The 18,778-nt window shown below is 39.8% G+C and overlaps 1 protein-coding gene across 3 annotated transcripts in view; it reads right to left on the bottom strand.

Annotated features, from left to right (window-relative positions):
• DST (dystonin) overlaps positions 1-18,778 on the bottom strand; it is a 397,510-nt gene that overhangs the window by 132,939 nt on the left and 245,793 nt on the right. For all 3 annotated transcript variants that reach the window (XM_075268370.1, XM_075268369.1, XM_075268371.1), the window contains exons 38-44: positions 15,711-15,799; positions 15,457-15,592; positions 10,216-14,757; positions 7,073-7,213; positions 3,996-4,202; positions 2,457-2,600; positions 1,076-1,309 (exon numbers count right to left, since the gene is read on the bottom strand). In XM_075268370.1, coding sequence (XP_075124471.1) covers positions 1,076-1,309; positions 2,457-2,600; positions 3,996-4,202; positions 7,073-7,213; positions 10,216-14,757; positions 15,457-15,592; positions 15,711-15,799 — 5,493 coding nt within the window. The remainder of the gene's footprint in view (positions 1-1,075; positions 1,310-2,456; positions 2,601-3,995; positions 4,203-7,072; positions 7,214-10,215; positions 14,758-15,456; positions 15,593-15,710; positions 15,800-18,778) is intronic.

The following is an 18,778-nucleotide window of genomic DNA, read 5'->3' as shown; positions in this document are numbered from 1 at the left end:
GAACCTGACACCTCAGGTGGCCTCAGGCCTCAAAAAGTAAAACTTATCGTTTATTTATTTATTTGACATATTAACTAGTGAGGGGGCCCGGGCCCCCTGAGGTGTCGGACCCTGTGGCAGCTGCTACCACTGCTACCGTGGTAGTTACGCCACTGCCTGCTTATTGACAACACAGGGTTTGTATATATACATGGCACTCAATATTGGTAACTATCATTAAATTTTTATTTCATCTATAGGTGGTAAGGTTAATAAACATTTTTAATTAAAATAAAACTGTTGTGCAATTTCTCCTTAGCAACTCTCTAATGGAGCACTGCTAAGGAGAGCCTGTACACACAGTGAGCACAACTGCAGTTACTGTAAATGTGGAGGCTCTCTCCTGCCTATGCTATCCCTACAATATAGATTCATTAAGTGATTTTCACAATGACTTTACTCTTTTATTTACTGTACCTAAAGGTCTCTGTGAGCTGTGATGTTAACTGCACTTCTTACTATATTAGTTCTAAAGTTCTGGGAGAGCAGAATTATTGATAAATGGAGTCTGTCACCAGTGTGAAGCATATTAAATCAGCCACACAGTAAGATAGAACAGGCTCATCTGAATGTAACATCTTTTATCCCCTGAAAAATTGTGCCTCTGTTGCCGAATTATTAATTTATTTCACAATATACAAATGAGCAGTCTGAAGCACCGGGGGTGGCTCCTTTGCTACAAACCACTACCTTCCACACCCCCTTCATGAGTGATAGGACCAGGGAGCTATTGTAAGGTCTATATGGCCCTGTGTTCTTGCTTTCACGCTAGCATATTAGAGCTATAACAGACTGAATGTGTGAACAAAGGTCACTCAGAGAAGTATGGAACACATATAATTGCTTTAAGGAAAAAAGCTACAGATAAAAACAACTCAACTAGAAATCACAAAACAAGCAAAATATGGCTTTTGTTATCCATAAAAAGAAACTGAAATGTTTTTACAACTTAGAAATATACAAAAACCAATACAAGATGAAAAAAAGTAAATTTCAAACAGCTATGAGCAAGCACCACATGCACCAAGAGTCAAACCTTCTGCTCATTCAAATCTTGTGCTGCCACCAGGCGACTCTTTAAAGACTCCATATGTGAATTGATCCTTTTTTGAGCATCCTGAAAACTTTTCTGTGTTGCATTCAAAGATCGTAACAGCTGCTTGCTTTGATTTGGTGAAAGATCCTGGGCATGTTCTGATATAAAGAACTGGACATCAAATGCCGTGGTCTCTAGCTCCACCTTTTTTTCTGAAATGTCACTGCTGAGATTCTGTGGGTAAAATCATAGTAATGCACTCTAACATATGAAATACTATAATTTTAATACAAAATATAATGCTGACAAATTAACAAAATATTATAGTGAAAGCTCAAAATAAATCCTCTGCAAAAGTTTCCCAATGAGAGGCAGATATTTCTTTTTCCCATTAAAAAATCAGCTAACAGAAAAATCAAGCGTCCTGCCCAATCTTTGGACAGATTCCACATGAACCTCCCATTGAAGTGAACAGGAGTGGAACATCTTGCTGGCAATGCCAGGAAGCTTTCTGTGGTGGTTCCACCACAAAATATACTGTGCAAACTTACTCTAAGGCAAAAGGCCCCACGTAGCAAGCTGCAGCCAAAAAATGCTGCGGAAAAGGCCATAGCAGAAATCCATTGCAGTTTTTTTTCTGCAGCATTTTTCAAAGAAAGTCAGCAGAGTTTTCCTCTGCGGACTTTCTGCTTCTATTACACCTATATGGAAAATGGCAGTATTTCCATGGGTATAACTGATATGGTTGCAATTTTGAAATAGCAGCATTTCAGCTAAGTTTGGATGGGATTAGCCAGAATGCCATCCACTTTACAGCTAATGTAAAGCTCTGCAATTTTTGCCGCAGTGTTTTTTGCGGTGTGTGGAGCTCTGGCCTAAGAAGGCATTATATTATGTTGAGGAACTAAGATGCACAGTCACTAAAACATGAAGAAAGGCTTTATTACTATGCAGAGGCATAAAAGTACAAGGTGAGAATGGGCAAGGTTAAAGGGGGCATGGGTAGGACTAGGGGCACTGATTAACACTAAAAATTTGGTGCTGCATGCTGTTCGACATTAAAAGATTTTATACTTGAGATGAATGCCTAAGTGGTGGGAAAGGGCACTTACAAAACATCTGCTCTGGGCCCACCAGTATGTTATAACGGCCCTTCTAGCATGCGCCATTACATCTCCTCTTAAAGAGCAGGAGAAATATCTGTCATCTGCAGATCTTCCCAGCAATAATATAACACAACTCCTTTAAATCACAATTATAATGTGAAACAGGTATTATTGTTACTACTTCTAGAAGACAAGGACTACTGTGAGTGACTACAACTCTAAAGAGGCATATGTATATGCTACCCAAATAAAAGAACATAAATGAACAGTACTACCTGCATAGACTTTATAGTTTGCTTTACAACATCCACATCATCACTGCTCATTGAAAAGTCCAATGTTTCATTACTGGAGGATATCCAATCTGCCAAAACTTGTAGTTGGTTAAGTAAGTCTCGATGGGTTTCTGCTAACTTAACCTGAATTGAAATAGCAAAAAAATATATATATATTTTACCAAACAGAAAACATAATACTCAATTTAAAACAAAGGTGCTTAAATACAAAGCAAAGTAATGCATCCTAAGGGTCCATTCACACGGAGGAAAATGGTGGGGAATTTGGTGTGGAATTTCAGCACGAAAAAAAGCCTCCCATTGAAGTAAATAGAAGGCTTTTTTTTCAGCGCTGAAATTCCACACCAAATTCCTCACCATTTTCCTCCGTGTGAATGGACCCTAAGGGTAAGTTGAGACAGAGTATTTTGGTCAGGATTTTGAGGCCGTGTCTGCCTCAAAATCCTGACCAAAAAGATGTCTTCCATTGAAATCAATGCAAGACGGTCAGTCTTTTTTTCCAGGAGCCAGTTTGATCCAGCTCCCAGAAAAAGAAGCGAGATGCTCATTCTTCAGGTGGATTCACCTCGCGTTTCAGCCTGAAGACACTCCCTCCTTCTGACTAGGCCCATTCATTGGGCCTAATTCAGAGCGGAGTGCGCAACTGGATGCCAGTGCAGTGCACTGGCATTCAATCACAGCTACCCGTATTTTGGACCGGAACCTGAGGTGGCCTCCACCTCAGGTTCCGGTCCAAAATACTTTGTCTGAACTTATCCTAAGGCTAAGGTCTTTTTCACACAACCACATATATGTGAACCCACCTAGTTTTCATTCACAACAGGCCGTATTCATGCTACCACAGACAAGTCAACTGACATCAACTCACTTTCCTCACCTGGCCAGTCAGCTCGATAGTATTCACTGCACAGAGAATACTGACATAATGGAATAAATAAAAATGGCGGGATTGTTTATTTATTTAACCACAATCCTAAGCCATGGTCAGTTCAGAAAATATGACCTGTACATGGACTTTATTTTACGAATGGTACACAGTTGTGTAAATAAGCCATAGAACAACTCAAAACATGTTAAGCGTAGTAGAACAAAGACTGTCTTCCACTACATACTGCATCAACCTAACCAGTATTTCAAAACCAATTAACAAATACCTCAATTTGGCCAGGGCTGCAAGGGATGGCAACGTCGCGATTTGACTGTGGCGTTTTAGAGTAAGGACACAGTGGATGGGATTCTAGCAAATCTCATGCCCACTTTGCTGTAAAAACTGCGGTGTGGACATGCCACAATTTCCAAAACCGGCACATTTTTGGAAATCGCAGCATGTCAATTATACCTACAGAAACGCTGGCAGTTTCCCCATAGATATAATTGTAACAGAAAGTCAGTGGAGGAAAACTCTGCAAACTTTCTGTTTAAAGCGCTGCAGGAAAACCGTGATGCGTTACTGCCATGTTTTCTCCCGTAGCGCTTTTTTCTGGGGGACGTCCCGTGGGGCTGTAGCCTTTCTCTTACCATTTCAGCATCCACTGCAAATGCAATCTGTTTAGCACGATCTGAAGACATGTCACACACTGTAGTAAAGATTTTCATCAAGGTCTCACTTAATTCCTTCAAATGTTCTCCTGGGAGGTCACCAGGGATGGAGTTTAAGAGCTGCTCTGAAAAGTGTATGTCTTTTTTCAATGTAACAGAAAATTCAGCCAATGTTGATTCAAAGGACTGAAAGAAAGGGAGAAAAATATGTTGTAAAATCTTATCTGGAACCCCTAAGAAAAATGCATCAAGTTAGAAATAAAAAAAAAAAAGCACACTTTAATTTTGTAATAAAACCCCACAAAAATGGGAATCGTATATTGGATAGCCACAAGATAAGTCATAAATGTCCAAGATGGGAACAATCCTTTAAAGTAAATGTATCAACAGAAAATGACATATTTTAAACCAAGTTTTTCTGTTAAACATTTAAACAAAGAGTCTTAGATAACACTGCTACCATGTAATAGGACAGGCAGTCAGAGAAAGCAAATCCCCCTTGGTGCTTGGTTTGTATGAAGATCTGGCTATTCTGGGATGCTTGGAAGCCCAAATGAATCATGAAATTATAGGTTGGGTAATTCACAATAAGTCATTGTCTGCAAAAGCTGAGAATTTCAGGTGAATCTCCTACCCAATGTAGCCTTGGATCTTTCTGTATGGAGGTCAGGAGATGTTCCATTACTATAGTGTGTAACACAGGGGATGGCGCATCCCTCATGTGTCCCATTATAAATCTGTTCTTGTGTTTGTATAGTGCCCGTACACAGGTTAACACTGAATGTCCCAAGTTCAGATGCACCTTCTAGGAACAACCAGCAAACCCAGTCAAAGGCCTTCTTGGCATCTAGAGATAAAAACATGCAGGGAATTATGTGTTGTTTAACATGCAGAACAGAGAAGGTCTTCAAGGTCTTAGATCATGCTTCTCTTGTGGGTACAAACCCTACTTGGGCTGGGTGGATGAGGGAACCCAAGAGGCCTCCAAGTCTGTAGGCTAAAAGTTTTGCAAACAATTATCTGTGTTTATAAGAACGGTCTGTAACTAGAGCACAGCTTGGGATCTTTACCTACCTTGGGGAGGACAGTGACATGTGTGTGTAGAAAAGAGGGCGGGAAAGATCTAACAGGAGATACTGCTCAGAAAAATGAGAAGAGGAGGAACTTCATCCTTTAATGTTTTATAGAATTTAGATGAACAATCATCCAGGTAATGTAATAGCCTAAGTAATCTCTTCTAGGGAGAATGTTTTTTTCTAGTTCAGTCATTGCCTCCTGCGATAGAGTAAGTAGTGCTGTCTTGGAAATATATATTGTGTTAAAGAGAAGTGTGATCATATTGTGTGTATCTGTGTGTGTGTAAGGCTATATTATTTATGCGGAAAGCTGGGGGTCTGTTATTACATTTAATGGAAGGAAGGAAGAAAGAGTCTACTGCTTTTTAAGTACACGGGCTAAGAGTCTCTCCAACTTGCTGCCCCACTTGTAGGACAAGTGGGCAGACAAAAGGCATAGGTGATGATCTTTTTGTTTGTAGGCATGTCGGCTGTACAAACCATGTACATGAGGGAAGTAAGTGTAGTCTGTAAATCAGGATGCATTAGGCACCTTGTATCACAAAGGTGCATAAGGTGGAGTTCCTTCCTCAACTTATTTAGTTTATTATAGGTTAAGGGAGACTTACAAAAATTTTGTATCGACAAGGGGGTTCATAATCAGTTTGAGATTACCACAGTATAAGATGACCATGCAAGAAAGCTTGGAGCTTCTTTAGGGCTAGTTCACACAAAGTTTTTTGGCAGCAGAATCCGCTTCAAAACCCACTGCCAGAAACGGCTCCCATTCACTTCAATGGGAGCTGCTTGCTTCTTTTTTCCGTTAGCTAGTAACGGGAAAAAAGAAGTGACATGCCCTATCTTGCCGCGGATTCCACAGTTGACTCATCCACGGCGTCCGCGGCTTGAGACGTGCCCCCTGTAGGCCCATTCAAAATTTCCATACAAACCCAGGAGATTTGTACTAACATATCTGCCACCAGTGGCGTAACTAGGAATGGCGGGGCCCGTGGAGAACTTTTGACATAGTGGCCCCTGCACAAACTATTACGCCCCATAGTGGCCCCTGCACTTAATATTACGCCCCTTAGTGGCCCCCATACACAGTATTTTGCCCCATTGTGAACAGCCATGAACAATTATTATACTCTGGGGTCTTTTCAGGCCACATAAAAAACACTGTCTTTTACCTATCTCTGCTCCGCTGCACTCCTCAGTGGTGTCGGACATCTTCAATGACGTTCAGGATGTCACATGACCTGGGACATCATGGACGTCACACAACTAGGCCCGAAGCCTGCCCGGAGAGGTAAGTAACACTATTTTTTATGTTCTCTTACCTCTTCTGGGCCTCCGATCAATATACACGGGGGTCTGAAAAGATCCCCGAGTATAATAATAGTTTTTGTGGGGCCTGCGGCGTCACTTACCGATCCTGGCCCCTGGCAGGATCGGTAAGTAAATAGAGCCCGTTACCGGCTGGAGTACTCCGTCAGTAATGGCCTATTAAGAAAAAAAAAACGCAGCGGTAGCGGCTGTCGCCGGGCCCCTAATGTCCCAGGCCCTGTGGCAGCCACTACCTCTGCTACCCCGGTAGTTACGTCCCTGCCACGATGACCAAAATGGCAGATGCAATGTGGATTTACTATTAAATTACCTAGTACTGTATGTCATTTGACAAATCATAATCTCATTGAAACTTAAGGGAGTTTTCTAGGGTTTTCATTTTGGTATTCAATGCAAAGGCCATAGTTCTCATCCATAAGTTGCAGCCTCTTTAAACAGTTGCCAGATCCCCATCTACCATTAATGTAATAATGATAACCTACCCTTAAAAATAAATACTTTGTAAAAATATTTTTCCAGTATTTTGGAGTCATTTTTTAAATGTTAAGTGGAATCATGAACATACAGTTGAACAAGCATTGTTTTACTGCACCACAGTATAGAGACACGGGAACAGAAAGAAATCACCTATAAAAAGACATTAACAATACTGACCTCCATCTGCTCAAGCTGAGTTTTTAATATTTCCAAGTTGTCACCAAGGGCTGGTAGATTATCCAAGTGGATTTTCTGATCTTGAACAACGGTCATATGACCACGTAATGTTTCACAACACTGATTTAATGTTAAATTTGCCTAGAATATAGAAGAAAATCATATTTAACCAACATTTTTCAAAAATAGTTATCTTAAAGCATACTTACAGATGCAAACAAACTTGTACAAATCAATGTAAGGTGAATATAAGAAACTTTGTTCTGGGGATAATATCACTCCTTAAGGAGTGAGCACCTTTACAGGTGTATGGAGACTGCCCCTAGAGGGCAGTGAGCAGAGGCACGCTTTTCCTATTTACATCTTGGAAAAAAGATTTGCATGTTTTTCTTATAAGAAACTTTATAATTTATCTTATTAAAAAATAACCTAGGTGCATATATTAAAGCTAAAAATCAATTATCTAGCCTGTAGCAGGCTCCTGCTCCCCCCTTCCTTCTCCACAGAGTCCTGTGTATGAGGCTGGATGACAAACAGAATCTTATGTAAAGAACAGTCAGCTAGAAGATAAGGAGAAGTTTAAAATGTGCTGAAGAAAACAGATATACTTAATAATAAGAAGAAGCAAAGGTTCTTATATTCACACACACTATTCATTTATAAAAAGATGTTTATATCTGGAGGTACACTTTAAGAAAATCATGAGCACAGAATTAAGAATGTTTGCCGTAACTGGTAGAGATGAGCGAACACTAAAATGTTCGAGGTTCGAAATTCGATTCGAACAGCCGCTCACTGTTCGAGTGTTCGAATGGGTTTCGAACCCCATTATAGTCTATGGGGAACATAAACTCGTTAAGGGGGAAACCCAAATTCGTGTCTGGAGGGTCACCAAGTCCACTATGACACCCCAGGAAATGATACCAACACCCTGGAATGACACTGGGACAGCAGGGGAAGCATGTCTGGGGGCATAAAAGTCACTTTATTTCATGGAAATCCCTGTCAGTTTGCGATTTTCGCAAGCTAACTTTTCCCCATAGAAATGCATTGGCCAGTGCTGATTGGCCAGAGTACGGAACTCGACCAATCAGCGCTGGCTCTGCTGGAGGAGGCGGAGTCTAAGATCGCTCCACACCAGTCTCCATTCAGGTCCGACCTTAGACTCCGCCTCCTCCGGCAGAGCCAGCGCTGATTGGCCGAAGGCTGGCCAATGCATTCCTATGCGAATGCAGAGACTTAGCAGTGCTGAGTCAGTTTTGCTCAACTACACATCTGATGCACACTCGGCACTGCTACATCAGATGTAGCAATCTGATGTAGCAGAGCCGAGGGTGCACTAGAACCCCTGTGCAAACTCAGTTCACGCTAATAGAATGCATTGGCCAGCGCTGATTGGCCAATGCATTCTATTAGCCCGATGAAGTAGAGCTGAATGTGTGTGTTAAGCACACACATTCAGCACTGCTTCATCACGCCAATACAATGCATTAGCCAGTGCTGATTGGCCAGAGTACGGAATTCGGCCAATCAGCGCTGGCTCTGCTGGAGGAGGCGGAGTCTAAGGTCGGACCTGAATGGAGACTGGTGTGGAGCGATCTTAGACTCCGCCTCCTCCAGCAGAGCCAGCGCTGATTGGCCGAATTCCGTACTCTGGCCAATCAGCGCTGGCCAATGCATTCTATTAGCCCGATGAAGTAGAGCTGAATGTGTGTGCTTAGCACACACATTCAGCTCTACTTCATCGGGCTAATAGAATGCATTGGCCAATCAGCGCTGGCCAATGCATTCTATTAGCTTGATGAAGCAGAGTGTGCACAAGGGTTCAAGCGCACCCTCGGCTCTGATGTAGCAGAGCCGAGGGTGCACAAGGGTTCAAGTGCACCCTCGGCTCTCCTACATCAGAGCCGAGGGTGCGCTTGAACCCTTGTGCAGCCTCAGCTCTGCTACATCAGAGCCGAGGGTGCGCTTGAACCCTTGTGCACACTCTGCTTCATCAAGCTAATAGAATGCATTGGCCAGCACTGATTGGCCAGAGTACGGAATTCGGCCAATCAGCGCTGGCCAATGCATCCCTATGGGAAAAAGTTTATCTCACAAAAATCACAATTACACACCCGATAGAGCCCCAAAAAGTTATTTTTAATAACATTCCCCCCTAAATAAAGGTTATCCCTAGCTATCCCTGCCTGTACAGCTATCTCTGTCTCATAGTCACAAAGTTCACATTCTCATATGACCCGGATTTGAAATCCACTATTCGTCTAAAATGGAGGTCACCTGATTTCGGCAGCCAATGACTTTTTCCAATTTTTTTCAATGCCCCCAGTGTCGTAGTTCCTGTCCCACCGCCCCTGCGCTGTTATTGGTGCAAAAAAGGCGCCAGGGAAGGTGGGAGGGGAATCGAATTTTGGCGCACTTTACCACGCGGTGTTCGATTCGATTCGAACATGGCGAACACCCTGATATCCGATCGAACATGTGTTCGATAGAACACTGTTCGCTCATCTCTAGTAGCTGGATTTTCCATTCTCTATAAGTATAGGATCAAACTAAAATTTATATCTAATTTTAATTCAAAGTTTTTAATTTCTAGCAACCGCTATATTTCTTTGGTTTTGTTTTATATTACTTTGATCTTCTGCTTCAAGTATAATTGTCCTTTCACTTCTTTTTTTTTATTTTTTATGTAGATTGTGAGCCCCATATATTCTTTGTAGAATGGGAGGAAATCCACGCAAACACGGGGAGAACATACAAACTCCTTGCAGATGTTGTTCCTGGTGGGATTCGAACCCAGGACTCCAGCGCTGCAAGGCTGCAGTGTTAACCACTGAGCCACCGTGTTGCCCCCTTGTCCTTTCACTTCTGTTTACTATTGTGTAGGGTGAACATTTTGGACAGTGCTAGGTGTTCATGGTTAAATATATCTGCTTTTCAATGTCAGAAATGTCTGCCACTTGTGAATATACCCTACTTAGTTACTTCTCTGGTTAAAAAACAACATACACCCATCTAGTCTCACCTTTTAAAATCAATTATAATACTTGATGTGTTTTTTCATATTCATCTAACCTTTTCTTGAACACTGTCATAGAATCACCATAATATGCTTTGTTGTAACTTGCTGAACATCAACCTACCTTTTCGACCTCTTTGTCTCCAGAATTTTGCTCCACTTCCAATGAAGGTGTAATATTTTGTGTGGCAGGGTTTTCATCCAATGATTTCACATCATTACATGGCTCTTCTGTAAAGCTGAATTTTCTTGTGGTTCCTGGTTGCTCAGAATTGTAATCTGGGGAAAATGTTTTCTTTTGTTCAGGAATTTGCTTGTTCATCTGATCCAGGATGGAGGAAGATGAGATCAGCTCACTGGTGAACAGACCTTTATTCACATTCATTATTAGCTCTTCTAATTTGTTTGAGCTTTCAGATTCTGGAAGAACATGAAATATTTGATCAAGCTGGGAAGAAATTAGTTTGGGACGATTTGGCTCTAGCACGTTTTGGTCACTGAAACATGATGATGATGATGCACTTGTCTTATGATCTTGGGTCATTCCTTCATTATGTGACACGTCAGGATTTTCAATATGTTTGACTTCTCCTTGGATCCTTAATCTATCTTCTTCTTTAATCTTCACACTAACCAGGTCTAATTCTGGTATGTGTTGTGTCTGCTCAATATTTTCCTTAAAATTGCTTGCTAAAACATCTCTAGCTTCTTTAATTAATATATTCTTGCATATATTTTTGCTTCTGGCCTCTCTATTTATTACATCTTCAAGGGAGTCTTTTGTGCATTGATTATATATAGCGTTTCCTTCACCTTCAAAGTTCTCTTCTGTCTTGAGTGGGATGTTGGTATCTCCCAAAACATTTTGTTTGGAATAAACAAATTGATCAGTAGATTGTATTATTCCTGCACAACCTTTTAGGTAAGTTGTTAAATTATCTACTGTGTTATTTGGTTCCAAATTAAGTGAATCAGAAATCTGTACCATAGATATGGCACTGGTAGTAGTTCCTACTGAATCATCACAAGAGCTTTTACTCGTAGATGAATCAAAAATTGCACCCAGATTATCAATATGAATTGGGCTTTTTGCTGTAAATTGAATATCACTTTCTTTACGATTATTCACCTCTTTCTTCTTATTTGGGATATCTGCATTTTTGCATATTTCAGTGTCATGAACTTTAAGTGAAGATGAACTTTTCTCCCTACAGGATGTAATATCTTCTGGAAAATCTAAAAGTACTTTCTGAATTGATTCCACATCTTCTGCAAGGTAATGATTTTCAGTTTGTGTTACTGCAGTGTCTAAACCAGATTGTACTTTATTGGAGGGATGCAATTGCTCCGAGTTGAGGTCAGAATGGGTATTGGATTCAGAGTCATGCTTAGAATACATAGAAGACCTTTCAGTTATATAGGGTTCCGCAACCTGAGTAGCAAATTGATCATTACTTTGATGATCATCTATTACTTGGCCACAAGTCTCATTATTTTCAGAATGCAAATTTGCATTGCTACATTCAATATCCCCATTCTCTTTCTTAGCTTGAATGCTTTCATGATTTGGTTTGGTATTATCTGTTGGAGCTTGCTTGTGAGCAGAATCCTGTTTGACAACAACTCTATCATTGCCAGTCTCATCAAGGCCATTATGCAATTTAGGATGATAAGCAGCGCCTTCAGTACTGAGTTCTACTTGAGAACTATTATGTCTGTGGTTAAATAATTCTGCTGTTTCGGCTGTACTCTTATTTTCAATTTCACTTTGCAGACTTTTCACAACGAACATGTCATACGTGATTTTATTATCACCTTTCTTGAGTTCAGAAATCTCTCCATCAAATGTGCCAGATTCTTTCAGGGAAGTTTTAACATTTCCTAGACAGTTTAGGTGCTCATCTGATTCACTCAGAACCTCAGTTTTGGAGATGTTTCCAGTATTATCAGAAGGTGTAAACAAAACACTTTCACTATGAAGGCTTCTTTCATTACTATTTTGGCCAAAATCAAACAAATCAGCTCTGCTATCAATTTCACTGTCTTCAAAGTATTCATCTGAATATTCCTCAGTGGCTTGATAGCCAGCTTCACTATTGGTCTCATCAGTAACATAACAGTCAATGTCAGTTTCGCTAAAACTACTTTCAACATATTCCTCATCTACTGCTTCTTCTATGGTGCCTTTATTATTAGTTTTCATATTATCAGCCACATCCTTCTGAACGGTTTCACATTTACTACTTTCATATTCCTCCTCTTTTGAACTTGGAAACAAAGATTTTTCCTTACATGCTGATGCTTGGTCCTCCAAACAGGAGTTACTTTCAGAGTCTTCTTCAATTATGGTTTCCAGGAATTGCCTTCCTTGCAAAATATCTGTGTTGTCAACATCACTGTCAGAGAAGTAGTATGTATCCTCATCTGAGCTGGTATCACTTTGAGTAGGTGTTCGGTCTTCTATGATGCCATTTCCTATAGTTTTCCAAGTCTTTTGAGTTTCATCAGTGTTACCAACTTCATCATCCTCACTTTCAAAATTTTCATCAGACATATCAGAATCACTGCTGTTTTCTAAATATCTAGGAAACTGAACATTATTATATTCACTAGGCACTGCATCACTGTTGGTTTCAGGTGGGGGAGCAGGACAAGCTCTGTGGTCAATGTCTACATCACAAAGTTCTTCAGGTGCCAATTTTTGCAATTGATCACAAAAGCAATCTTCTGAAGATACAACAAGGTCTTCTGTGAAACCTTCCATAGGAGTGATATTTGAAGGTGTTATAATTTCTTCTGGGCAGTCTTCATTACATTTGTCATCAATATTATTTTCTTGAATTAAATTATTAGACTTGTTATCTGCATTATTAATTGAGTTTTTTGGTTTAACTGTCTCAGCATCAGCTATGATGAAATCTTTTACAGGAAACGATGCAATGTCTTCATGTATTCCAGCTGTCTGGCTATTTTTTTCACTGGATATATCATCAGCATCTACATTTTTGAACAGTTGAACAAGGGCCTCCTCATGTGCATTGCTGTCTACATTAGCAATAATCGGAACTTGTTCTGGATTGGTTTTTGAACTTTCTGTTTCTTCCATGTTTGAATTAAGATGAGATATACTATCACACACAGACATGTTCCTGACTGTATTATGGCTCTGCTCAGCTGTTTTCACCTCCAGATCTTCTTTCACAATATCAGGGACATCTTCTTCATTTTCACATGATGTACGCACAATATGTTCAGACTCAAGCAACATGTTGGCTGCTTCATCAAGATCATCATCAAACAGTAACAGTCTTTCCCCAGTGTTTGCATCAATATAGCTATTTATCATGAGATAGGAAATAAATAATTGCTTTGTGTGGTCCGGATTATGGGTCAGTTCTTCCACTGATTTGTTTTCTGAATTCTCAGTCGGCTGAGCTGATTGAGATTCATAAGATGATATCCATTTTAGAGCATGTTTGCAAGTTGGTTCCAGAACATCTATGTTTGGCATTTTGTCCTGTAATTCCAAGCTGCTGAGGATTGATGCAGTGTTTTTCTCTATTATACCTGACTCAGCAGCTATATCTAATTGGATTATCTCAGATGTTTCAGGAATATATAACCCAGCAATTTTGTGTCTATTGCTTAGGATCTTCTGTGCTAACTCAGTAGAAATCATCCCTTGTTGTAGAGATGTTGATATGGGGAATATTTCGCTGGTATCAGGCCATATAAGCCCAATAAACCCTCTTTGCGCCTCTAAAACCATTAATGCACTGCTATATGAAATTAGATTACACCGAACAGCTTCATCCACTGTTAAACATTTTCTTGTAGATGGGCAAAGTATTCCACCGTTTTGGACTTGTTGAGTTAAAATTCCACAAACTGTTCCCTGATCAATGACACCTTGTTCTTGAGCCTGTTCCAAAGTCAACCTGTTTCCAGTATCTAGGTCTATAATACCACCTGAAAGAAGTTGAGCTCCAAGCAACCTGTACATGATTTCTCGCTCCAGAATTCCTTCATGTGCTGCTCGTAAAACACTAATTTTCCTTCCAGATTTTAAAGTGATTTTACCTTTTTCTTCTGAGATAACTGGAAGGAACCTCATTCCTGTTTTTTCATCTGTCACGGTCCTCTGGAACAGGTCTGCTAATGTAACCTTTTCAGCTGTAATGGGATCAATCAAATCTTTGGCCATCTTTTGCCTTTCAATAAGCTTTGTAAACATTGACGTTGAAATGAAATTCCTTTGAAAAAGTTTATTTACATTGAGCTGCTCTCCTGTAGTGGCAAGTTGGAGACAACCGCAAGAAAGCAAAGTGTTGATCATTTTAACTGTTACGGTTTCTGAAATTAAGCCTTTGTTGTAAGCTGTAATTATAGGAAAATCACTTGGAGGGAGAGATGCTATTACACTTTTAGCGTGAGATATTTCATGGAGTCGGACTTGAATTTGATCATCTATAAGGTTTTGACTCTTAGCGTCTTCAATGCCAAAGCATCTCTTTAACTGTGGGCAAACCAGTCCAGACACTATAAGTTGCATTTCAAGTAGACTAATTCCTGTTTCATAATCAACAAGTCCTTCTACAACCGACCGGTAAATGGACAGAATGGTCCCACTTGTCTCATCAATAGTCCCTGACACAACCCTGTCCACCTGAAACCGGAAAAAAAAAGATATTAGCAATTTGGTGCCTTCACATGCCTATTATAGTTTATAATAAGTATGCTTCAGATGCTCAAGATACTTACCACACACAGAACAAGCTGACAGTATAAGCAGTTCAGATAAAAATGACTTTTGTCAGTATCTTGACAGCAAAGGTGGCACAAGCTTTGAACTCAGCATGCATCTGTGAACTAGAATTTAGCATCAGGACACATTGTGGGGGTTAGTGAAAAGATTGATGACAACAAGTAGAGTAAGTATCACCTGTAAAGCAAATTATCATGCCATTGGATGCCTGTGAAGGGTTAGGAGATATGTCACATAGAGAACCATGCTTGTCATGTTTACAGCACACTGTACAAACCACACCTGATGGAATAAACTTTGTTAATAAAGAAGTCTGGATGATACCACTGATGGCGGTCTAACATTTGTGATGTTCTGCTAGTCTTTGTCACATGAGACCACATAAAAGCATGATCAGAATATATTTGTGAATATTAAGCCAGCTCAAAATATGCCTGTTTCCCCGGCTATACCAACATACCCAAAGATAAGAAACCTGCTTCCGTTTAGAGGAGAGCAAATATCTCCCATTATTGCTGCTTCAGATACATGCAAAAAAATCACACACAGTTTAGAAACTGGTTGCAATACAAACAAACAAAATTGTTCTGCTGATGTCACCTTCTGTTCCACCAGCTTTTCTATTAGGTCCTTAGCTTCTTGTTGCTGTCTTTCATATTCTCTAGATAACAGATTGTGGCTTTCTTGGAGGGCTTTAATTTGTTTTTCTATTTCCGCTTTTTCTTTGTCCGTCATCCTGGAGAAAAAATAAACAAGTTGCTTTGTAAGAAAACCGGGAATAAACTCGACTTCAAGGTTGTACATTATAAAAGAAGGTTGTACAGTGTACATTGTAAAAGAAATTTGTAAAATACCTATCACCATGCTTAGCCAAAAGCAATTGTAAAGTCTGCACAGCATCTGAAATTTCATCCTGCTTTGTGAGAATATCTTCACTGGAAATCTGAAATAAAAAGATGTACATATTACAATTACTATATAGACAGCATTTCTAAAATAATGTAACATGCACACTACACACATACATATTGTAATGTCCATTAAACATTCTTTTATACTACAATGAAAGCTTCTGGTTCAATATGAATGTCCGTTTTTCTTAAAGGGGCTCTATCAGCAAAATCATGCTGCTAGAGCCCCACATATGCGTGAATAGCCTTTAAAAAGGCTATTCAGGCACCGTAAATGTTATATTAAACTACCCCCCAGTTTTTAAAAAATAACCTAAAAAAGAATGTGATCTACTTATGGATCGTGCACGCTGGGCGGGCATTCAGGGTGTGTCTTCATCTTCATCCCCGCCTCTTCTTTCTCCGATGTCCTCCGGTCCCGTCTTCTTCCAGTGCTCGCTCGCGGACACTGATATTAAAAAACGGCCTGGGCGCATGCGCAGTAGCATGCGGCTTCTACTACGGCTACTGCGCATGCGCCCAGGCTATCACTGTCCGTTCACGAGCGCTGGAGGAAGACGGGACCGGAGGACATCGGAGGAAGAAGAGGCGGGGATGAAGATGAAGACACACCCTGAATGCCCGCCCAGCGTGCACGTTCGGTAAGTAGAGCACATTCTTTTTTAGGTTATTATTTTAAAACTGGGGGGTAGTTTAATATAACTTTTACGGTGCCTGAATAGCCTTTTTAAAGGCTATTCACGCATATGTGGGGCTCTAGCAGCATGATTTTGCTGATAGAGCCCCTTTAACTGAGTGAATAATAGCGCGTCCTATTTATGTCTGCTTTTCTGGCCTGACGAACCTAATACAAGTCCTTGGGTCAGTTTTTAATGGATGTGATTCAGCTAATTTAATTGTTCACTGACATAAAACAAATAAGTTGAGTAACAATAAAAAAAGAAAAAAAACAATGAAGTTCATCCATTTTTTTAAAACTGATGATAAATTTATGCAAAACAAACATATAGCAAGAAGCTGGATGAAAAAGAAAAAACACACTGATGAAAGATGGATGTTAAATCCGACAGTTTCAATAGTTTTTTTCAACTGTTGTATACAGGAGGCCGTAGCCTTTAAAAGGGTTGTCTAGGGAGTATTAATTTACTAACCTGATCTCAAAGATGCAGATGATGGACCCAAGTTGTCCAGTGATATCACAAACCCCTGGATCATGTGATACGATGCAGGTAATTAGTTACCCGTGTTATGGTAGCTGGATTTACTATTGTCAGCCATCTCGGGGGGCTGAACATTGCCTGCATCACATGATCTCGAAGAGGGGGGTCGTAACACCACCAGAACCCATGTACATCGTTGGCTTCCCCGGGACCAAGTAAGTAAATTAATGCACCCTGGACAAACCCTTTAACCTGGATAAATTACAAAAGTGAAACCTGTGCAATGCATGTCAAAGGGTTTTGCCCATGACAGGCATTTGCAGCATATCTACAACATATGCCATAAGAGTCCAATAGCTCCAGATTTCTAGAATCTTTAGATGGAACACTCCAAGAGCCTATGGCAGGACTCCTAAATCCACACTACTGGCAGTGGGTTATGGAAAAAACTTAATGAGCTACTCTGTTTCCTTAACTCTCTTTCACTTGCATGGGGTTGGGGAGAGGAGGAAAACACTCCTGTTTTTGGTGTTTGGAAGGTGCAATCTAAAGATAGATGTGGGTCTCAGAGCTGAATTTACCTCTCCTCTTAGCTATCCTAACACATCTAATTTAGTAAATAGTTGTATTCCCCATGAAAAAAACACACTGTGAAATAAGCTTTTATCTGTTTTTTTCCATTACTCGTCTTAGAAATGCATGAAAAAACTGACTACTGTGTGTTACTTATCTTAAAAAAAAAACAAAACCAAACTGATATTTCCCCACTGTGGGACTATTATGTAGGGATTATCTTATCTTACCGTATCATTTGTCAATGAGGTAAGTTCATATACATTGCAATATTATCCAGTCATTACTAAGAGTGGAGGGACACACCCTATTAAAAAGGGCCTCAGTGGTTGAAATATTTATATGTTTTCCAGTAGACATAACTAAGGCATAACACATCGTCCTAAGAAAAGATACTTCAAAATTCTTATTGTTACAGGTCCTCTTTAATTCTTGTCAGTTTTTAGCTTCTCAATATATATCTGATGTATCATTAATTGCATTTATTTTTTAATTGAATTTATTGCAGTGAATACAGAGGCACAGCCTAGATCTCAGGATTGGTTCCCACATTCTGGTTTTGTTTAAGTTTTTTGTTGCTGTCTTTGAAGACAAAACTGGGAGTGAAGCATATGGGGGAAGAAAGTATATAAGGCAGTTGCTACTTCTCTTTATTCAATCCACTCCTGGTTTTGGCTTCACAAATAACATCAAAAATATGACCAAATCCTGAACGTGGAAACCCAGCCTGCCATGTGTTCCAGAAACGCAAAAATAGTTGTGTTTTACTGTATCAGCAAAGTGAATGAGATTTTGTTAATCATCCACATACTGCCGAATAGAAATTCTGTGAAGATATAGCTTTAACTTTACTTGCAGAAACACTTTGCTTTTCCCATAGACACATATGGGGTGAGCAAGACAAAATTAAAAAAAAAAAAAAAAGTAGCATAAGAGAAGTTGTGATTTTGCCGTGTTTTTTTCTTCTTTTTGTTTGCAGCCTAAGGACTTATTCACGTGACCGCAGAAATAGAGACATGTGATGGCCTTTTTAGCAAAAAACAAAACAAAAAACGCAGTGAAAACGCACTGCATTTTTTCCACAACAATTTACATTGACTTTTTGCTGTATTCTTCTATGCTTTTTATGTACCCTTAAATAAGCCTCCTAAATGTCATCTGGTGGACGGATGTATCCAACCTCAATCCCTGTATCAAATTATTATACATATTCCCAAGGTAGGATAAAGTGTACAAAATAATCCAAAAGAAAAATGAAGAAAAAAAGCTTTACTTTTA

The sequence above is a fragment of the Leptodactylus fuscus genome, chromosome 3 (genome assembly GCF_031893055.1).
Source record: "Leptodactylus fuscus isolate aLepFus1 chromosome 3, aLepFus1.hap2, whole genome shotgun sequence".
NCBI lineage: Eukaryota > Metazoa > Chordata > Amphibia > Anura > Leptodactylidae > Leptodactylus > Leptodactylus fuscus.
This window is presented reverse-complemented; position numbering and strand designations above follow the sequence as displayed.